Below are 22,723 nucleotides of genomic sequence, written 5' to 3'. Positions count from 1 at the left end.
TTTAAATACTATCATGGTTGATCTCCTCAGATTCTCTGTGCTCTCTATTCCATGACCTTTCAAGAATTTGCCTCCCTCCTCTTTAAATGGTCTCCTTACTCCCCCCCCCCCCCACCGGGGGTAGAGAATTTCAGAGATGCTCCACTCTCTGGGTTTCCTTGCCCCTCAATGACAATTCCCTGATCGTGCATCTGAATCCCTAGTTTAAGATTTTCCCAATGTCAGAAACATCTCAACTTCTACTCTGTTGCGATCCCTCAAAATCCTATATGCATCCGAAAGATCATTTTACTTGTACTAATCTTATCTAAAAATTTACATACTCTAGTCCTGTTACAAATGCTATCACAGAGAATTGTAACGGTGTAAGTGGCATGACTACATATAATTCTGTAACAGGGGGTGGGTGTAGGCATAGCAAAGAAATGCTGGTCAGGCAGAATCCATGGGTAGAAAGTCAGGTAACAATTTGGATTGAAACACTTTGAGAATAAAGTGAAAAAGGGATGATGTTTATAAAAGGGGAAGAAAGCTGAGGAAGGGAAAGATCCATTTGGACAGAAGGTATAAGAGGCAGAGAGACAAGTAGAGGAAGAAATGTCCAGGAAAGTAGTGGTGGTGGTGGTGGGCGGGGGGGGGGGGGGGGGTGGGAGAGGTTAGAGGGAGAATAAAAGAAAAACAGGTACAAGAGATGGTGAAGAAGAGATAGAAACACAGGGATGAGGGCTACTTAAATTTGCAAAACTCAAAGGTTTAAGGGTGTCCTGGAGGAATATGATGTGTTGATCCTTAAGCGGATGAGGCTGAGGACAGACATATCACTTTAGGAATAGTTGGGATAGTTGAAATGATTTGCTACAGTAAGCTCAAACATAAATCAACAGAGTGTAGGTGTTTGGAGAAGTCATCACTCAACTTACAAAGGGAAAATGCTTGTGTAAATTGTTGGTCTGTAAGGAAAGAAAAGTGAACATCTGCATTTACATAACAATTAAAATATTCCTTAGATTCTCCAGGGTATTTTTCAGTCAACAAGCTCATATAATTATTTTTATCTTAAAAAATCATTTACACTTCTTTCAAAGAATAATTTATGAATTTGTAGAACTGTTGAATCATAGAGATCTGGTCTGTTTGTGCAGATGTATAGGGAAGAACCTGTCATGTATTTTCCAGTGAGTTAAACATCTACATTACACATTGTTAAAAAAAAAGACATCATTTAGATAAAACCTTTCAATTGGTAAGAGAATCCAAGCCATTTTATCAAGCAATAATCGTTAGCTACTGAAGGAATCTTTAGGAAGGTTGTCCAAAGGACCATAGAGGTGAAAGAGAAGAGTGTCGGGAGGTTGAGGGTCTTGGCAGCTGATGGTGTGGCTCCTGAGATGTTCAAGTGGTTGCATTGGAGGAGATCACATCAATTCATAGAGATGCCCTCCAATTCACTGGGACCACCCCTTTCAACTGTAGCACAATAAGGGGAGATATAGTTGTGGCTTGATCAACTTATCAACTCCAACAATCCTTCAAACACTTCAACAAGTCTCAGAAAGTTTTGGCGCAGCCCTGGACAGTTGATCCCAACAAAAGGAATATGAAAAGCAGGACTCAGATCCAATTTAAGCAGGAGAGAGCCAAAGCTAGCTTGAAAATTAGCAACATCCAAGAAAAACACTCCAAAAAAAATGTTAGCAACTAATTCTCCACACAACCATAATTTAACGTTTGTATAAGACTTGCACCCCTCCCCCTCAATTTTCTGATAATGGTGATATAATTGAAAGTCGAAAGGGAGAGGAGAAGGACACATTAGACCAGATGGAACCAAATGAAGGGGGCGTGGGGGAGTTGGAATGTTATGGGAGAAATGTGGATGGAAGCGATGGAATCAGGGCAGGGAAAAGGACCTGTCAAACTGTATCTGGCTTATGTGTTAGCTTCTGAGCAAGGCTGAGGCTGGATCATATGTTTCTTGAGTGGGTGTAGGACATTTTGGCGCCAGACATTTAGGCCTCCACAGTTTTGTGTCCACAATTTGGCATTAACAGTTAGGTAGATTTCACCACAGGCTTAGGGGAGTGCCGAGATGTTACTGCGGAGAGAGGGGAGCACATAGATGTTATCGTAGGGAGAGGGGAGTGCAGAGATGTCACTGGAATGAGGGGAGTGTGTAGTGGTTACCACGGGGAAAGGGGAGTGTGGAAATATCACACTGGGGAGATGGGAGTGCATAGATGTTATTGCAGGGAGAGGGGAGTGCGGAGATATTATCATAGGTAGAGGGTAGTGTGTGGATGTCACTGCAGGTGAGGGGAGTGCAGAGATGTCACTGTGGGTGAGGGGTGTGCGGAGAAGTTATTCCATTATTTTTAATTAAAATTATAATAAATTAATAATTTTATATTTATTATATTTAGGTAAAAATATAATAAATTAAATGCCATGCCCGATGCCAAATGCGAGTGCCAAAATATCTGGTGCCAAATTGTGGATGCCAAAATGTCTGATTCTGTTCTTTAGCATACTTTACTTTTCAAGCCAGCCCTATACCACATAAACACCTCCACCTGATTCATATATCCCCTTAATCTCCCCTGAAATCTTTCCAACTTCATTCTTGGCCATACATGACTGGATGTCCATGTTCCTTGGGGAAGAGGATTCCATACAACATTGGTTAGATAGGAGGGGCTCAGCAGATCAAGGAAAATCCATGAGGAGAGAGATGGTCAGTTAATTTTTCAGGTCTGACAAGACCATTTGTCGGCCATTTCTCTCCATAGACATTGCCTGGCCCATTGAATCCCTCCAGCTTCTCACAGTTCAGTGAGGATTCAAGCATTTTTGTGTTTGCCTGGATGAACAGAAATGGCTCCAGTCTGCCTGAGAAGAACTGAGCAAGGAAAGCTTGCATTAAGTATTAGGAGGGGTGTTTCACATTGGCAGCAGTCAGGAGGTTGGGTTGGATCATGCTGCTTCATTCCTGCACCATCAGAAAGGCACCAGCAAAACTAAGATGCAAATGCAACATCGCCATTTCTTCCTCTTGTTCCACACAAACACATTCCCTGACTCATCAAATGCTGGTAATCCATGGGTTTGGCAGCAAACATAAGCTTGATAATGACTTTGGAACTCTATACAACTCTTCATCACTTTGCTTCTGATGGGAACTTGCTGTGCACAAATAGTTTTGGCCCACATGACAACAATACTTCATTGGCTACCAAGCACTTGGAGATATTATTTATTCTTTTAATTTAGAGATGCATCCCCTTAATAGGCCTTTCTAGTTTTGTTTCTAATTAACCTCCAAACTCCATATGTCTTTGGAATATGGAAGGAAACCGGAGCACCTGAAGGAAACCCACAGGTACACGGAAAGAATGTACAAATCCCTACAGACAATGCTGGATTCTAATCTGGATCGCTGGCACTGTAATAGAGTTGCACTGTGCTAATGGTATCTCCTTTAAAGCATCCCAATAAGGTATGAAGGATGCCTTAAAATAAGGCATATTTTCCCTTTTATTCCCCTTTTATAAATATTTTGTCTGGATGTGACCTACAGGAAGAAATGGAGGGATATGGGATCAGGATCAAATGAGAAATGTTTAAAGGGAACATTAGGAGGAACTTCATGCAGAGGGTGGTGGGAGTGTGGAACAAGATTTAGTGCTGAATACAGGCTCAATTTTGATATTTAAGAGAAACTTGGATAGGTATATGGATGGGAGGGCTATGATCCAGGTGCAGGTCATGGGTCTAGGCAGAATAAAAGCTCGCCATAGACTAGATGGGCAAAAAGGAGAGTTTCAGTGCTGTAGCGCTCTATGGTTCTAAGAAATGTAAAGCCTGAACACTGATCTGTGTCCCAGCACCTCAAAGATCTACAAAATGATTTTGTCTGCTCATTACCAAACTCTCACCTCCCAGGTTCCTTCTGCAGACATGCTCTTGAGTTGAAAGATCCAGTCGTCCATGTTGGGTTCAGCGCAATGATGAATGGTCAGAACCACAGGCCTCGTTAGCAGGGCCCTAGGAGGTCCACAGCTCACCACTGGGCTCAGCAGGGTCTGGTTGCCCTCAAGAGTCGGCCTGAGCAGACAACAGAGCAAAAGTCATTACCAGCCTTCAACCTGCAACAGCAAAGCCCCAGTGCCAGCCTTCCTTCTGTTTATCACCTTCTCATCTTGTAGAAGAAGCAGACCTTTCTTGCAAAGAAGGTCAAACTTGGGGCAGTCTTCCACATATTAGGTACAAGCAGCCAATCTGCCTGACAGAGTTTAGAAAATGCTCCACCGTGTGGTGTAAACACAGCAAAGTAACACTTCAGGAGCCTGATGCCAGGTTACTGGGCGTAGTTACTCAGCTTGCTGGACCACTGATCCAGAGCCAAGAGTTCAAATCCCACCACAGCATCCACATAATTAGCAAAGGGTTGAGTAAATGGATAAATTTAATTATATTGATCCTGTAATAAGCCATCTGCTTCACTGAACACCATGAAGGAAGGTCTGCTGCAATGGTTGCATACACTGGTCTAAACACTCCATTGAGTCTTAACTGTCACCTTTAATGGCCCAGGACTGACTGGACAACACACACACACACACACACACACACACACACACACACACACACACACACACACACACACACACACACACACACACACACACACACACACACACACTGGTCAAACTCTGCATTCATTCTCCTAGCTAAACAATATTTTAAACCCCTTCATCCTTCTGCTGAACGTGTTCCCAATATGTTGTTGGAGAAGTTGTTCCTGGATTTGGATTCAGCAATGATGAAGGAGTGGGATTGCATTTTCGAGATCAGATGGTGTATGGCTAAGAGGGTAATGTGTGGATGTTGGTGTTCCAATGTTGCTCTGCTCTTTGGGGTGAAGGTACATATTTGGGAGATGCTGTGGGAGAGGCCTGGGTTGGTATCGGCAATGTCTTTTGTAGGTGGTATATACTGCAGCCACTGTGTACCAGAGGTGGAGGGAGGGATTATTGGGAGTTGGATGGGATGTTGATGTCCTTGTTGCTTGGAAGGGGCATAAAAAATTAGTGTCTAATTTCAAAATGATAATTGGAAATCAAGTGTCCACCCATCAGTTGGCATTTGTGGTAAAATTGGCAGATGTGTTCAAATGTGGCGAAGGCATGGTGATCCAATGAGGAAGCCCAGAAGGAGATGCCTCATGCTTGTGGGCACAGATTCCAGGGGGATAGTCAGGGTCTCAGTTCTCTCCTCCTCACAGAAGTCCAGGTATATGACAGCACACAAACAAACCACTCAGTCATTCTTCCCTGAGGAGATTTCTGCTCTCATGAAGGGTTTTCCAAACTTCCCAACACTTCCTTTCCCATGCGCTTATCACCTTGCCCCTTTTCAATAATTCAGGCTGATATTGTGAGTCAGTGCAGGACTGTCATCGTTTGCACCTGATGTGTCAAGTTACAGTCTAATGGAAGTAACATGAGCCACTAGATGATATTTTTACATTTTCTTGACATTTGTACCATTGAGTCTAAGAGCAGTCCCGCCAATATCCATTACCTGTTCTCTTTCACAATTCCATCCAAATTCTCTGGCCTCCTACCTGCATTGGGGGTAATTCATAGTCTGCAATTAGCCCACCAACCTGGGATGTGAGTGGAGACCTATGTGGTCATGGGAGAACATGAAAACTCCACAAAGGCAGTACTACAGTTCAGGATCAAACCTGAGGCAGCCGCCAATGTACATACAATGAAGGTGTGGAGTCCTGGAGAGGTTGGGTTCATGGATTTGTCCCATTACCTCAAGTTGTCTCTCCGATGGACAGTCACATACATCTCATAGGCTCTTCCTGGGGGAATAGCTCCTGCTGGTACCAACAAGCTCACACCTAAAATCAACAGAACAGGATGTCAAATTTAGGTCAGCAATGCACAATTTTACCCCCTAAACAAGGACCAACCCCATTGTTCCTGCCATTTTGGGGAAATCCAGTTGAATAAATATTGTCCACAGTTAGCAATGCAGCATTTTTTTTCACAGTTTCAAATGCCATCACATCATGGTTTGGGAATTTGAATGTCCAAGAATGCAGAAGGCTCAAGAAGGTAACAAACATAGGTCCATCACAGACTCTGACCTCCCATCTGCTGAATACAGTGACAAAGCAGCCAATATCATAAAGGACCTCCATCAACCAGGTCACAACATCTTTGCACTACTACCTTTGGCCAGAGGGTACAGAAGACTGCAAACCAGCACCTTTAGATACAAGAATAGCTTTACAGTTATTGATAAGTAGAAATTCAATCTTAAAAACAATCTTAGTGTTGTATGTGATGTCGTGCATGTGTACTCTGACATTAATACATTTGAACTTTGAGTTTCTTTCCAACATCCATCAGGCTCTTGAACCTCCCCTTGTTCCACTAAGCAGGGACTGCTCCGACAACATAAAATGACTGTCTGCACTTTTGCTAAGTGACTTTTTATGAACAAGGATAATTATTACCTAATTATTTTTTAGTACTTATCATTTCTTTTTAATTCAATTGTATATTCTTGTCTTTTTTGTAGATGTTTGTTTTACAAAATATCTGTTTGGCTGCCCCAAGTAAAGATTTCAGTGCATGTGCACATTGTACAATGTGTATGACAACGACTTCATTATCATCACTGTTGAATAAGGTTGAGAAAAGTTACCCTCAATAACCCTGTGTAGAAGCAAGAGGGTAAAAAGAAGCATCTTACTGATGAGTTTCAAGCAAACAACAAAAGAGGATTGGTATATACCTTTAAGCCCACATTTTTCATGAAGCAGTCAGCTAATTAGCATTAAGGATGAATTGAAACACAGCATGATGCTGTACAAGATGCTTGTTTGATGAAGTGCGGACAGTATATTGGACTGAGCAGTGTCTTTGAAGATTCTCCTTGAATTATCAATTGTGTGAAGGTTTCAGTTTCTCAATGGAGAACCTACTGGGGCTGTTTTTGTCACCTCAGACCTCCCTTCCTCTTTTCACTGGGCCTCAAGAAGTACCTAGGCTTGAAGGAGTCACATGATGGAGTAGTGGCCGGTCGGGAAAACCAGCCCTCTCCAGAAAAATAGGAAAAAAGTTAGGAAAAGACAAAGCACAACAGGGAGCTGAGGTGGCGAGGAGCGCCCGATCCCCAAGGTTAGTGCCAGCCCTGCGGAGTCACGACCACCTGGCCGGTGGACTTCAAAAATGGCTCCAAATAAAAGTGTGCAATCAAAGGAAAAAGAAGACACCGACGGGAGGGGGGGCTCAGCAGAGGAGCGGACAGCCACAGCGCAAACAGCTGAGGGACGCCCGACACCAGGTCGCTCAGCTGGAGGATGAGAAAGGCGGCAGAGGAGGGACTGAGAAAACAGATGAGGGAGAAAGACGGAGAGGAGACTGACAAGAGGATTAACGACAGGGGGCCCGACAGACGAGCAGCCCAGGAGGGGTGGACCAACAGCAAGAGGCCCAGCAAGAGGATGCTCAAGAAAGAGATACAAGCAGCTCATCAGGAAAAACAGAAGAGACACAGACACAAAGAAGAGAAGAAGAAGAAGACACAAACACAGTACAGACACAGAAGAAGAGGAAGAAGAAGACCAAGACCTTCACAGAGAAATAGAAGGTAAAAATGATGGACAGAATATAGATAAAGCTTTTTTTGAAGAACAAATGAGATCACTAAAAGAATGGTTATCATTAGAACTTAGTGCAATTAAAAGGAAAATGACAAGAGCAGAAGATAAAATGTAAAGTTTAGAACATTGGAAAGAATTACCGCTAACGTTGATAGGGTGGGTAAACTGCATTAAAATGAACGTGTTCCCAAGGATACAATACTTATTTCAAATGTTACCAATTCCCTTAACAGAATTTTATTTTAATGAACTAAAGAGAAAAATAAGGAAATTCTTGTGGAAAGGGAGGAAACCGAGGGTAGTGTTAGATAAATTAACAGAGAGGTATAACCAAGGTGGTTTGCAGTTACCAAACTTTAGAAATTATTATAGAGCCGCACAATTAAGGTATTTATCAAATTTTTACCAGACAAGGGAAAAAACAGACTGGACTAAGATAGAACGAGATAAAATAGGGGAGAAGGTACTGGAACATATACTTTATAAGTGGGATGAAAAGCTGGTGCAATATAAAAACTCACCAGTATTGCATCATTTACTTAATACATGGAAGAAGATCCACTTAGAAAGGAAAAAAAAACGAATTACCAAATATCAAAATTATTATTGACGCAAAATCCACTAATCCCTTTTACAATAGATAACCTTTCCTTTAGAGAATGGGAGAGAAAAGGAATCAAAAGAATAGAAAATTGTTTTTTGGGAAATAATTTATTAACATTTGAACAAATGAAGTACAAATATGGGATAACTCATGGTACAATGTTTGCATATCATCAATTGAAAGCTTATTTAAAGGATAAATTGGGAAACAGCTTGAGATTACCTGAAGGAAGCAGCTTTGAATACGTGACTACAGACACAATGATAATTAAAAGATTTATAATGAATATGTATATTAAGCTGCAAGATAAGGAAAATGATGAAATAAATATAAACCTAAACAGAAGTGGGAAAAGAATTTAAACATAAAGACAAAAAATAAAGTATGTGAAAAGTTATGTTCTGGAACTATGAAGAATACAATAAACACAAGGTTACGCATGATACAGTATAATTGGTTACACAGGGTATATATTGCTCCTCAAAAGTTAAAAAAAATTGGATCTAACATTATCAGATATATGTTTTTGCTTTAAGAAGGAAATGGGAACAACAGTATATGCAATTTGCGCATGTACGAAAGTGAATATGTTTTGGGAAGAACTAAATCAGATATTAAGGAAAATTACAAAAAAATAACATAGCAAAAAATCCAGAGATCTTTCTTTTAAGTAACATAAGAAGTAAAGAATTAGGCCTCAAATTGGATAAAGCGCAAAAAAAAAATTCATTATGATAGCCTTAGCAGTAGCAAAAAAATGTATAATGTCAACTTGGAAAATAGAAGAGAGCATAAGAGTACAGCAATGGTACATGGAAATGAATTAATATATTCCATTGGAAAAAAATAACATATAATTTAAAAAATAAAGTCACGTTGTTTGAACAAATTTGGGAACCATAGATGGAACATAACAGAGATAGCTCGCCTAGGACCTCCATCCTCTAAAATGAAAATGATAAGAAGACAAAACGACTAGATTCAGTGTGTAACAAATAGATGATGCATTTTTCTTGTTTATTTCCTTTGTGTGAAAATATTGTTTTATGGTTTTAATGTATTGTATATGTTGAATATTTATGGGTTTTGGAGGGGGGTGGGAAGAGGGGAGGGAGGGAAAGGGGGAAAAATGGGAGAAAATGCCATTGTATAAATTTAATGAGAAACATTTGTACATATTTTGGTTGATATGGTTCAGTGTGAAAAATAAAAAATTGTTAAAAAAAGGAAGTACCTCAGCTTCAAACAATAAGCATAATTCATAGAACATTAGAGCACAGGAACAGGCCCTTCAGCCCACATGTCTGTGCTGAACATGTCAAATTAAACTAATATCCTGCTGGCTGCACATGACCCATATCTTTCCATCCCCTTTAGATCTAGAAACCTCTTAAACATTGCTATTGTATCTGCTTCCACCACAACTCATGGCAATCCATTCCAGGTACCCACCAGTCTGTGTAAAATGTTTGCCCTACACATCTCACACTTCCTCCCCTCTTCTTAAAGCTCTAGGGTGTAACAGTTTTAACCTGGGAAAAGGATTCTGACTGACTACCCTAGTAATTGCTCTCATAATTTTGTAAACCTTTCTGTTTCCCCAGCACTTTTGTGTATAATTCAACTTCTCCAATTTCTGTCAACCCCCTCTCCTGTGCTTTCCCCATTCCACCATCTCCTTTCCTCCAGCTCCCACTTTCCTTCCTTCTCCTATCAGAGAGCTATCCTCAGCTCTCTGCTCCTAATGCTTCTAGCTTTTTTTCTCTTCAATCCTCCCATCTGTATCCACCTATGACCTCTTACCTGTTAGCCTGTGCTCTTCCTCTGACCCCTTCTTCCCTCCTCTCCACTTCCCTCCCCACCTTTTAATGTCTGTTTTTGCTTAGAAGGGCCCAGGTCCGAAAGCACTAGTTAGCTTTTACTTCCGATGGATGCCGTGTGTCCTGTTGAGATTCTCCAGCACTTTTGTGTTTTGTTCTTGACCCCAGCACATTTGCAGACTTCCTTGTTTAAATAAATCTCTGTCAGGAATAGTTTGACTGTAGCACCGCTTCTCCTTTGTCTGAAATGTAACTAGCTGGTGGACTCCAGTTGAGCCAGCAGGACATTACAAAACCCATCTGTGCAGGGGAGACCTACCGGAGTTGGGGATAGCAAGATGTCCTCCTAGGATGTTGAAGCTACCGAAAGCACTGCACGATGGCTCCAGTTGTAGCGACAGGTTTTGGTTCTTGAGATTCTGAGCCTTGTCATCAAGCAGTGATTCTGTCAGCTGTGGTGAGAGTTTTGAAGCCAGGTCCACAGACTCGCCTTGTGGGGTGACGCCACAGGATGAGTTGAACACTTTAATTTTAAGGTTGGGCAGCGGATCAAGAAGCGGAGAGTTGGTCATCGGGATCTTGTCTGAGATGTCGTGTAGAGCGTACATGGGGCCCCTGTACATGGCTGCAGCGGCAGTGAGGTCTGGCTGTACAGCGAGGAGATGGGAGTTATCTGTGCAAGAGAAAAGGCAAGGTGTGATGCGCCCACTAAGTACCAACACCAAAAGCCAAGTATCTCTCTCCTCTGGAGAAAGGTCTGATGTGCAATTTATCCACCATGCCTACTGTCATAGAACATATTGCACTAATCTACAGTACAGTTCAGACCCTTCAGTCCACAATGTTATGCTGACCTAATAACTTAATCTTAAAACTGCCTATAATTTCCGTACTCCATAACTTTCATTTTTTTCTCATTTCCGTGTACCTATCTAATAGTCTCTTAAAAGATCCTATTGTACCTGTCTCCACCACCATTGCTGACAGCACGTTCCATGCACCCAACACCCTGTATGAAAAACTTAGCTCTTACATCACCCCTGTATTTACTCCATAGAACCATAAAAATATGCCCCCTTGACTTAGCCATTTCATCCACACAATCAATGGCTCTCATCACTTTATAGACTGCCATTAGGTCACCCCTTATCCTCTGTTGCTCCAACGAAAAAAAAAGACCAAGTTCACTCAACCTATCCTCATAAGGCATGTTTTCCAATCCAGGCAACATCCTTGTAAATCTCGACTGCCCACTCTCTATAGCATCCATATCTTTGACCTAGAGCAATCATTGAAACATAGAACCATAGAACCTTTGGCCCATCTAGTCTGTGCCAAATTATTATCCTGCTGTGATAGTATGGGATCCTATCACCACTGCATATATTTGCATATACTGATAGTGATTGGCTGAGAGTCGTAGCCACGTCTACTGGCAGGTCATAAAGGACTGCTCCTAAGCAGACCCAGGTCAGTCTGGACTGGTCGACCTCGATGTACTACACTCCAGTCTTTTGTTAATAAAAGCCTTGGTTTGAGTCAACAAGTCTTTGAGTCATTTGATGCGCTACACCTGCCTAGTCCCATTGACGTGCACCTAGACCAATGCCCTCAATACCCCTCCCATCTATGTACCTTGTCAAATTTTTCTTAAGTGTCAAATTGCATTCATCATTTCAGATGGCAGCTCAATTCACACTCTCATCAGTCTCTGCATGAAGAAGTTCCCCCAATATTCCCTTTAAACATTTCCCCTTTTACTGCTAACCTATGACCTTTAGTTCTTGACTCTCCTAACCTTGATGGAAATAGCCTGCTTGCAATTCACTCAATTTATTCTCCTTATAATCCAAGTTTATAACAGCATCTTTCAGGGGACTCTTCGACCTTTTAACTACTGCTCCCTCGTGGCTGTGAAAATTATAGAATAGAATCTCTCTAAAGTTCTCTCCGATCATTGCTGAGATCACAAATGGGAATTAACCTGAATATCTTTTACGGTAATTAATGGTGTGAGGAACTTTGGAAACTTATTCCCAAGGGACAGTGCTTAAAATACAGAGGACCAAGCCAAATGACACACAGGGACATAGAGGCAGGGGCTGGAGGAGACAAAGGCAGAGAATGATAGAGATGGGGAGAGGAAGAAAGAGACAGGTGAATGAGAGTACAGAGGAAGATGGATGAAAGAGAGGGAAAGCAATAGGTGGCTGAGGAAGTAATAAGGGCCAAGGTATCAATGAAAAATAAAGCAATGGATAAAGAGAAAGTGAAGACAGAAGATAAGGGAGAGAGGGAATGTGAGGAGAAGAGAGAAAGAGAAAATGAGGGAGAGAAGCAAAGTGAGGTGAAAAGAGGCAGAGAAGAGAGAGGGAGAGTAGAAGAGAGAAGCTCGTGGAAACTCTTTAGAGGTTCCTGAGATCTGTTGGCAGATTTGAATGTTGGTAAAATGACAGACCTCCAATCGTACGCTTTTCTTCAAGATGCTCTTAGTTGGAACAAACATAAACCTCAGCAAGATTTTTGCGTTAAGTTGTAATCAACAGGAAGGGCTGTGAACCCACTGACCTGGTCTGGATGTCTTGACACTCACTGGCTGGAAGGCACTGTTCAGGGCTGCAGAGTCTCTGATGTCGGAGGAGAAATCATGGTGGTTCTTGCGATAGACGAACATCACCACGACCAATAAAATGGCCAGGCATACAATCACAGCCACTACCACTGCCACATATAGGGCAATGTCATCGGAGCCAGGAGCAGCTGTAGGGGAAAAAGAATAGGGAAGAGTTGGAACCCATCACCAGTCAAACTTGGTATCCTTGGGCCTATGGGAGTATGCCCAGCAGGACTGACCTTTGACCTATGCATCTCGGGGTGCGAGAATCCTCACATTATTCCAGGGATTTGACCATGACTATCTCGCTGTTAAAACTGGCTAATGGCGAACTCCACAGAGCCAATTATTTTGTTCGCTTTTGCATTGTACTATACGTCTATACTTCTCCTGTGTGTGAATGTTAGAGTGAACCTGTTGTCCTGCAAGACTGCTCACAGAAGAACCCTTAATTATTTAAACAACCCTAAGTTTATTTACCTGTGTGTCATGTGACAAATTAATTTAAACTATAGCTAATTTAAACGGCATAGTTAGTGTAGCAATTAGTGCAACACTGTTACAGTACCAGCAACCTGGGTTCGAACTTAGTGTTGCCATACAGAGTTTATATGTTCTCCCCACATCTGCGTGGGCTTCCTCCAGGTGCTCTGGTTTCCTCCCATGTTCCAAAGTCAAAGACATACGTGGTTAGAAGATTAATTGGTCACATGAGCAGCACGGGCTCGTGGGATAGAAGGGCCTGTTACCATGCTGGATCTCAAAACTAAATGAAAACCAAACAATCTATCTTGGATCTGTAATAGTCTTTGAGCCTGATTCACGAGATTGCCATTTCAAATCTCAGTCCAGTGACTTGACCTGCAGCCTGGAGTGATCCACCAGAGCAGAACAGAGATGGATGAGATGTTAAACAAAGGTCCCATCTGTCTTTCCAAGGAAATCTAAAAAGTCCCACAGAGACATTCCAAGGAGGTGCAGAGGAATCATCCCCAGCAGCCAGATTAATAATTATCCCTGTTCGCATCGCAAGAATACATTATCACTAGCAAGGTGCCTTTCCTTTGGGTGGAGGCCCATTGCAAATTGACTTTTCAATGGTCGTGGTCACACATTTTGGAAACATATCCTTCAATTCATCAAGTTTATGCCAACCTCTAATAATCATCCCACATTAGTTTTGTTTTTTTTTTAATTCTCCCCTCATTTTCCATTACCTACCCTCAGAGTCTACTACTCACCTCCTCACTAGCAACCTGCTCATCTATGGGAAGTCAGAGGGAACTGGAGCATCTGGGGAATGCAAAAGAAAGATGCAAACTCCACATAGACAGCACCAGAGGTGAGAATGTAACCTGGGTCACTGGCATTGTGATGGACTGGCACTACCCACTGCACCATTATGTCACCTCATTACATGGAGCTTTTCAGGTGTCTGTCACAACTTATAAAGGGCAGTGGGATATCCTGAGATTGCAAATGAAAGCAGATGTTTCTATATTTGGTAGAATGTGAGAATTGCATGTTGATAGGTGAATGGAAGATTCAAATTAAGCCAAAACTCATAAAGTCCCATTGTCAATTCTTCAACCATACTTGAAGTTTTACCTCAGATTTCTAGGACATTAAGTTTTTTTGCTTCTCAAGTCGAGTTGCGATATTTGGTGGGACATTTGAAACCAAAACTATCTTCGGGAAAAGAACTTGACAAACAAGAAGCAGAAGGCCACTTAGCCCATCATTCATTCAATATGATCAATGGCCTCAACTTCTCTGCTGAACCAGTTCCCAATAATCCTCAATGTCTTCTCCTTTCAAACATTTCTAATGATTCAGATTCCAGCATCCCAAATTTCAAAGATTCACCAGCTTTTGAGAGAATGAATTTGTGTACACAACCCCCAGTGATCTCTTGACAATGACTCTCCCACCAGTGAAAATGTCTCAACATCCTTCTCACTTTCTTGAAGGGACAACTACTTCATCCTAAACATTAGGTTGGTGGGGTCTTCCTTGGACTGCCTCCAGTGCTACAACATTCCGTTTTGGGTATATGGACCTAAATTGTGCACAGTACTCCGGGGTGTGGCCTCACCAACACCATGTACACCAAACCTCCCTGACCTTCAATCATTCCAAAGCAAAGGCCAAAGGCTAGTTCCCTTGTTTTTGGAACTGCTTGCCAATTTTTGTGATTCATGCACCAGAACATCTAGATCCCACTGAATCTCATTCAGTTGCAGTTTCTCTCCATTTAGGTAATAATCCACCTTTTAATTCCTCAAACAGAAGTGCACGACTTCATGCTTCCCCACATCCAACCCCATTTGCCATTTTCACCCAAGCACACAATCTATTGAAATCTCATTGGCAAGATCGCAATGTCTTCATCATAACATTCTTCTAAATATTGGTAAACTCAGAAACATACATATCATTTCCTCTTCACAGCCATGAATGTAAATAGGAAATAGTAAACATACATCCCAGAGATGAGAAGGTTGAAGTATCAGGAGTGTTTGATAGCTCTGGGCTTCTACTCACTGGAGTTTAGGATTTCATTTAGAGATATAGCATTGGATCAGGCCCTTCTGGCCCATGTGGCCATGCCACCTAATCGCACTCGTGACCAATTAACCTACTAACCTTGCCGATTTTTGGACTGTGAGAGGAAACTGGAGCACTCGGAGGAAACCCATGCAGACACGGGAAGAATGTAAAAAATCTTTAGAGACAAACCTGGGTTGCTGGAGCTGTAATAGCATTGCGCTAACTGCTACGCTAACAGAGCTGCCCATCTGAGGTGGGAGGCGCAGGGCGCCGTTACCTCATGGAAATCCACAGAATTTTGAAAGGTCTGGATAGAGAGGACGTGAAGGGACTGTTTCAATTTCAGGTATATTAGAAGAAACTAGCATTTGAAATTGTAATGGACTGACACAAAAAGCCATCCAGTTTACCGATACCTCTTAGAGAAGGGATACTTCTCCACATCTGCTTCCTGGAATATTACAGAGAGGGAGAGGACAGAGAGAGAGAGAGAGAGAGAGAGAGAAAGAGAGAGAGAGAGAGAGAGAGAGAGAGAGAGAGAGAGAGAGAGAGAGAGAGAGAGAGAGAGAGAGAGAGGAATCTCCAGACTTTTACCCCACCTGTCCATGGATTCTGGAAATATTTCCAAACTAAGGTCTGTCTCCACTTTTTTTCAGGCTCCCACACACTGGCCCTAATTCCCACCAATCTCTTGAAAACTTTCAACACTTCAATATGTGATTTTGTAAATTCCAGGAAATGCGAACAGAAGAGGAGCGACTCAATAGGTCAGGCAGCATCCATGAAGAGAAATAGTTAATGGTCTTGATTGGGCCCATTTCTTGTGAAACCCGAACCATTGACTGACTGTTTCTCTCTACAGATTCTGCCTGACCTGCTGAGTCCCTCCAGCTTCTCTTTGTTCACCCAAGCTTCCATAATCTGCAGTTTTTAACGTTTCTCCACATGCAATCTCTTCATCTAAGTGCAAGTGGAACAGGGCTTCGGCAATCTTCATAACTGGCTAGAGAGAACATTTGAACTGTGAATTAAATGCATGGTTGACTGTGGGAAAGCTGGAACTGTGAGTTCCCCAAGCTCATTCTATGATCTGAGTCCAACTGTGGGCTAGAACTTGGGAATAGCCATGCAGTGGAAAATTGGCAGGGTCCAGACTCCTGACCTGTGTTCAACAGCCTGATGGGTAATACTGCTTGCAGACCAAAGGGGAGGGGTAGTGCTAACCCACTGATTTCTCGGTTGGTTGGTCTGCTGCAACCCTTGGGGCCAAGGTAGATTTTAACTTGGATGCTGAAAGCTTTCTGATCATATCAGAGGTACAGATCTGGCAACTCGGGGTTCACCTCGGACAGGAAGGAGGCTGTGCGGCTGCAGAGGTTTTGGGAGCACAGGAGGTGCTCAATTTCTCTGAAGGTCACTCTCTTCTGCTTCTCTTTCTCTTATTGTCGGGGCACCAGGCAACACTACTGGTGTTTATGTGTCATTATGGCAGGATAACGTTTTGTATCATTCCATTTTATGTATCAGTACATGCCCCTCATTATTTTATAAACCTCTATTACATTTTCCTTCATCATCCTTGGCTCCAGGGAAAAGAGCCCCTGCCTATCCAATCTCTCCTTATCACTCAGGCCCTGTAATGCAGTTGACTTTACATTTTTTCTGCAAGGACTTTGTGGATGTGTTTGCCCCATTTAGTGCTTCAACAAATCTTCAGGACTGGGCTTTCTCCTCTAACGGGTGATTTCCTGCTGACATTTTTTTTACACAGTCCTAACAATTAAATTATGAGGAGATATAATCCAACTGGGGCTGATTGAAATAATTTTGGAAGGGCTTTCTCAAAATGAAAGGAATTGATGGAGAAGATGTCCCTCCACTGCTTGAGAAATTTAGGAATAGAATCGTAAAAGAGGGAGATGCAGCAGAGAATTAAGAGAGGATGGTCAAAGTTTGGAATTCTCTTCTGGAAATGGGATAGATGCTAATTTTCAATTTGGAATTGAAAGACTTGTTAATCAGTGGTATAAGGGAGAACAGGACAAAGGTTAATGATATAATGCCAGGACACTGTTTACCCAGTACAGATTTGACTGGCTAGACTGGTGTCAACAGGATGAGAAAGCTGCAGAATTAGGTCAGAGATCTCAGTGCTTTACACTGTTTCCATTTGGAAAGGATAGTCAGATGTTGTGACCCATCTCCCTCTCAGTAACAGGCTCCCATTTTAAGATGTAAATCAGGGTGCCCTGACATGCTATAGCAGTGGTTCTCAACCTTTTTCTTTCCACTCACATACCACCTTAAGTATTCCCTATGCCATCAGTGCTCTCTGATTAGTAAGGGATTGCTTAAGGTTGTATGTGAGTGTGAAGGGAAGGTTGAGAATCACTGCCTTAGACCTAATTGTTTTCTAAAATATTTTACTTGAGAAAAATTGTCATTGGCCTATTTCCTTTGGAGTTATGAAACCGTGCACATAATGAGTCATTGAGGTATGATTAAAACAGTGGTTTTCAAACTTTTTCTGTTCATCCATATACCACCTTAAACAATCCCTTACTAATCACAGAGCACTTGTGGTATAGGAAATACTTAAAGTGGTGCGTGAATGGAAATAAAAAAAGTGGAGAACCACTGTGCTATAGGTTCAGTTTTATCCCAGATCTTGGCTGCTGACATTCTGTCTGTCCATCATACAGCATGGAGCAGGCCCTTCAGCCCATCTTGATCATGCTCATCAAGTTGACATTCTAGGCTAGCCCTGAGTTTGCCTGCATTTGGTCCATATCCTACTAAACTCCATATATCTGTCAAAATGTCTACTGAAAGTCGTCATTGTAAAATCGTTTAACCATCTCTCCATCTTCTCAAAAGTGAATAAACCTTTAATGACAGAGCCAATACACATCCTCAAAAAATGAGGCAAACTAAATAAAAAAAAAAGGAAAACACAGAGGAATAGGACTTACAGGAATATCCAAAATCTGTGCGATCTTTTTGTTCTTTGGGAATTTGATAAAACAAACCTTAAAGAAAATAAGCAAAGAAAAAGAAAAAAAGAAATGAAAAGAAAAATTAAATGTTCACCAACACATGCATTAATTACAACAACAGGCTCAACCTCTCAGTTATCTTCTCCTGAATCTCTTCATGAGTGGAGGACTGAGTGTTGTTGATGGGTTTTGGGCAACCCTTAAGGTGGGTGATTGTATTACAGTGGGACAGAGTCACATGGGCAACCACAAGAGAATATGAATTCTATGATAAGCTTTGTGGCGATAAAATGCTTTCAAAGCCAGGATGATTTAGTACATCCATCCTTCGAAGACATCTCACTGAGGTGCTGCCTCACGAAGGCAATCACCATCATAAATGATCTCTGACATCCTGGTCACAACCTCCTCTCACTGCTACATTCAGGAAGAAGGTAGAGAGCCCAGAAGACATGCTCCTCTATATTCAAGAAAAGTATCTTTCCAGCATCACTTGAACCTCCCTTTACTACCCTAATAATAAAACTACACTGACACCACCAAAAGGACTTTCCACTGCTGTAACATCACTTATTCTTCTTGCGTTTCTTCTTGTGTTTATGCCTTATGATCTTGTGTATTTATTATCTTTCAATCTAATATTATATTAACTGAGGTTTTATGAATGAAGTACCAGTTTGGCAGCAGAAAGTAAAACTTTGAGTGCACATGTACACTGTACAAGGTATATGAACATAAACTCCTTCTCATTATCATCATGAGTATTTTTTTTAGTTCCAGTGTGTTCTATGTTCCCCAGCTCTGTGCATTAGAGGGGTGGATAATTCTGATTGCCTCTGTGAAGAGTGCTGGTCAGCAATTGTAGCTTCACTGGCAGAGGGCTCCCAGGGTTCCCTTCACCTCTTATGTTAATTGTCTGCTCATTTGCTGGTCCATGACCTCAACAGGGAGAGTTGGTTCCTCACAGCTCCAGAGATCCCGCTTCAATCCCAACCTTTGCACATTTTCCCTGGGCCCGCATGATTTCCTCTGGTTTCCACCCACATGCCAAAGACACGCAGATTGATCATTTAATTGGCCACGCTAAATTGCACTTTGTGTGCAGGGGAGTGATTGAAACTGGGAGGAGTTGTTAGGGATGTCGGAGAGAACAGGTTACAAGAAAAATGAGAAAATAGGATTGATTTCAGAGCCAGTATGGCCCCATCCTGCAATAAGAAAATAACAAGGAAGATGAGATGTCATGTTGCAGGTGTGTAAGATGTTGGCGAGGTCCCATTTGGAGTACTGTGTTCAGTCACTGTGCGACAGCAAAGAGGATGTTAGCGAGGGTATAGAGAAGATTTGTGAGGATTTTGCCAGGTCTCGGGGATCTGAGCTATAGGGAGAGGTTGAGTAGGCTAGAGTTTATTCTTTGGCATGTAGGAGGATGAGGGGTGATCTCGTATAGGTGCAAATGAGAGGAACAGATCAGGTGAACACACAGTCTTTTGCCCAGAGTAGGGAATCGGTAACCAGAGGACATAAGCTTAAGGTGAGGAGAGAGATTTAACAGGAACCTGAGGGATGACATTTTTACACAGATGGTGGTGGGTGTATAGAACAGGCTACTGTAGGAGGTGTTTGAGGCATGGTTTAGAGGAATATGGGCCAAAAACAGGCAAATGAGACTAGTTTGGGCAAGTTGGGCCATGCTATATTGATTCTGAGAAGAATATGGGGAAAATTGAAAAATGGGATGATTGCAATAACACTGTAGAAGGGGTGCCAATGACTAGCAGGGACTCAGTGGGCTGAATAGCCTGCTTCAGGCTATATTCCTCTGTAATAAGTTAGCATGCACAATGACCATGTTTACACTGATTGTTCAGATTGACTATCCACTGACTGTCCACACCAAACATCCACACTAACCGTCCACACTGACTGTCCTCACTGACCATCCACACTGTCCATCCACACTGTCCATCCATGCTGACTCTGCCCTGATTTTCCACACTGACAGTCTACACTAACCATCCACGCTGACAGTCCACACTAACCATCCACACTGTGAATGGCAGCACTCTTGGGTGTGTTTTAGAATGAAGGGACTTGGGGTAATGGCAATGCAGATATGGCAATGGTGGTGAAGAAAGAGTTATTGGCTTAATTGGTTAGGCCATCGAGTGCAGGAACAGGGACATCATGTGAAAACTGTGCAGGATATTGGTGATACCGCATACAGAGTGTTATGCAAGGAATATAGAGGTATGGATCATGTGCAAGCTGAATTTGGCATCATGTTCCATGCAGATATTATGGGCCCGAGAATGTGTTCCAGTCCTATTCCATGTTTCATAATTTTAAATATTATCAAATGCAAGTTTAAAAATATGCTTAAGCACAGGTTATAAACATTCAATGACAGAATGTCCAATCAAATTAAGTTCCTGACTCCATGCACTGTGCATAGAGATACTAAGTGGCCCTGAAAGAGGGTTAAAGATAATCTGATCATGTTAAATCCTCCATATCCTTTTCCTCTCAATTTGCAACCCTGCCATGTTGACACTTATCCTCCTTTTTACTCTTTCCTTCTATTCAATCTCCAACTTGGTTCAGGCCACACTGAAGGAAAATCTCATTGATTTCTTTGTTCACATCAATAATGGCACTGCAATGCTTGGAGCAGTGAACCTTGGATATACGAGTTCTATTTCCATGCAGCTCTTGAGGAATGAGAGGTAATCCTACTAAAAGTGACAAAATTACTCATCAACTTACAAAATATTTTCACCTTAGGGTAGCTCCTTGAAAGTGTCAAAATGGTGAAGAAGACTTTGGCAAGTTGTCCTTTTTGGGTGGGGTTTCAAGTACAAAAGTTGGAACCCCCTAATCCAGCTGTACAAGGCGAAGAAGCTTAGATTACAGTGTGCAGTTCTGGTTGCCCACCTACCAGAAGTACATCAATAAGTTGAAGGAAGTGCAGAGGACATTCACCAGGGTGTTGCGAGACTGGGTCATTATTCCCTAGAGCATAGGAAGATGAGGGTAAATCAGAAGGGGCACGGATACTTCCCAGTGTAGATGATTCTGGACTTAGAGCAGATACATACAATAAGTTTAAGGTGAGAAATGAGAACTTTCAGAGAGATCTGAGGGATAACCTTGACACTCAGATGATGGTCCATATTTGGAACAAGTTGTCAGAGGAAGATGTAGAAGATTTTGCAATCAAAATGTTTAAAAGATATTTGGACAGATATATGGATAGCAAGAGTTTAGAAGAATCTGGACCATATGGAGGCAAATGGGACTAGTCCAGAATGCCAACAAGGAGGAGTTGGGCCAAAGGGCCTATCTAATACTGTATGGCGCTATGCATTCACCATTTGTGACATGTTGCACCTTGAAAGACAAGAGTATGGCGAGAGCTTGTCCTTGAACTTAGTGTCTATACTTCCATCATGGTGGAGTTTAGCACCTTGAACTCCCTGCTTGGTGATGATATGGGAATAACATTCACCATGACTACAGTGAACTCAGGAAACAATAAAAACAATATTTTTTTCAGGATTTGACCATGTAGAGTTAACCCTGTTTACAAGACACTCAAATCTGCTGCACAGATTGATGGTGTTGTTAAGAAGGTGTATGGTGTGTTGGCCTTTATCAACTGTGGGTTCGAGTTCAAGGCCCATGTGGTAATGTTTATCTATTGGGCAGTAGGTAGACCCTACTTGGAATATTGTTTTCACTACTGCTCACTTCATTACAGAAAGGGCATGGCTGTTGTAGGAGGATGCAGAGGAGATTTACAAGGATGTTCCCAGGATTGGAGGGCATCCCTTCAGAGGATAGGTTGAGTGAACTTGATCTTTTCTCTTTGGAGCGAAGGAGGCTGAAGGGTGACATGATAGGGGTGCATAAGATGATAAGATGCATTGATTTTGTGGATGGCCAGAGGCTTTTTCCAAAGGCTGAAATGATTAACACAGGGTGACATAGATAGAATGTGCTTGGGAGTAAGTACAGGGAGGATGTAAGAGGTATGTTCTTCACACAGAGTGATGGGTGTGTGGAATGTGCTGTCGACAACAGTGGTGGAAGCAGGTACAATAGGATCTTTCAAGAGACCATTAGATAGGTATGTGGAACTGAGATAAACGGAGGGTTACGTAGCAGGCAAATTCTAGGCAGTTGTTTAATTAGGTTTATCAGCTCAGCACAACACCGTGTGCTGAAGGGCCTGTATTGTGCTGTAGATTTCCATGTTCTATGCTGTTTCCTTGAGCTACAGATTCTGAAACCAAAGGGTTATGCTTCAAGTTGAGGGTGAGATGTCCCTTTGAAGCACAAGATACTGGAATCTAGAGGTAAAAACAATCTGCGGGGGGTACTCAGTGGGTCAGACTACATCTTGGAGACAGAGGTATGGTCAAGGTTTTGGACTGAGACCCTGCATCTGAGCAT

At 42.1% G+C, this 22,723-nt stretch overlaps 1 protein-coding gene across 7 annotated transcripts in view; it reads right to left on the bottom strand.

The window, feature by feature from the left end:
* The window catches only part of LOC138757784 (netrin receptor UNC5C-like), a 369,257-nt gene that overhangs the window by 20,764 nt on the left and 325,770 nt on the right, over positions 1 to 22,723 (bottom strand). For 4 of the 7 annotated variants that reach the window (XM_069925675.1, XM_069925678.1, XM_069925680.1 and 1 more), the window contains 5 exons: positions 18,245 to 18,301; positions 12,677 to 12,868; positions 10,428 to 10,781; positions 5,824 to 5,911; positions 3,933 to 4,101 (listed from right to left, as the gene is read on the bottom strand). In XM_069925675.1, the coding sequence (XP_069781776.1) occupies positions 3,933 to 4,101; positions 5,824 to 5,911; positions 10,428 to 10,781; positions 12,677 to 12,868; positions 18,245 to 18,301 (860 nt within the window). The remainder of the gene's footprint in view (positions 1 to 3,932; positions 4,102 to 5,823; positions 5,912 to 10,427; positions 10,782 to 12,676; positions 12,869 to 18,244; positions 18,302 to 22,723) is intronic. The other 3 variants (XM_069925676.1, XM_069925679.1, XM_069925681.1) reach the window with 1 other exon arrangement.

Source organism: Narcine bancroftii, chromosome 3, assembly GCF_036971445.1.
Source record: "Narcine bancroftii isolate sNarBan1 chromosome 3, sNarBan1.hap1, whole genome shotgun sequence".
NCBI lineage: Eukaryota > Metazoa > Chordata > Chondrichthyes > Torpediniformes > Narcinidae > Narcine > Narcine bancroftii.
The sequence above is the reverse complement of the archived record's forward strand: the minus strand, read 5'-3'. Positions and strand labels throughout refer to the sequence as shown.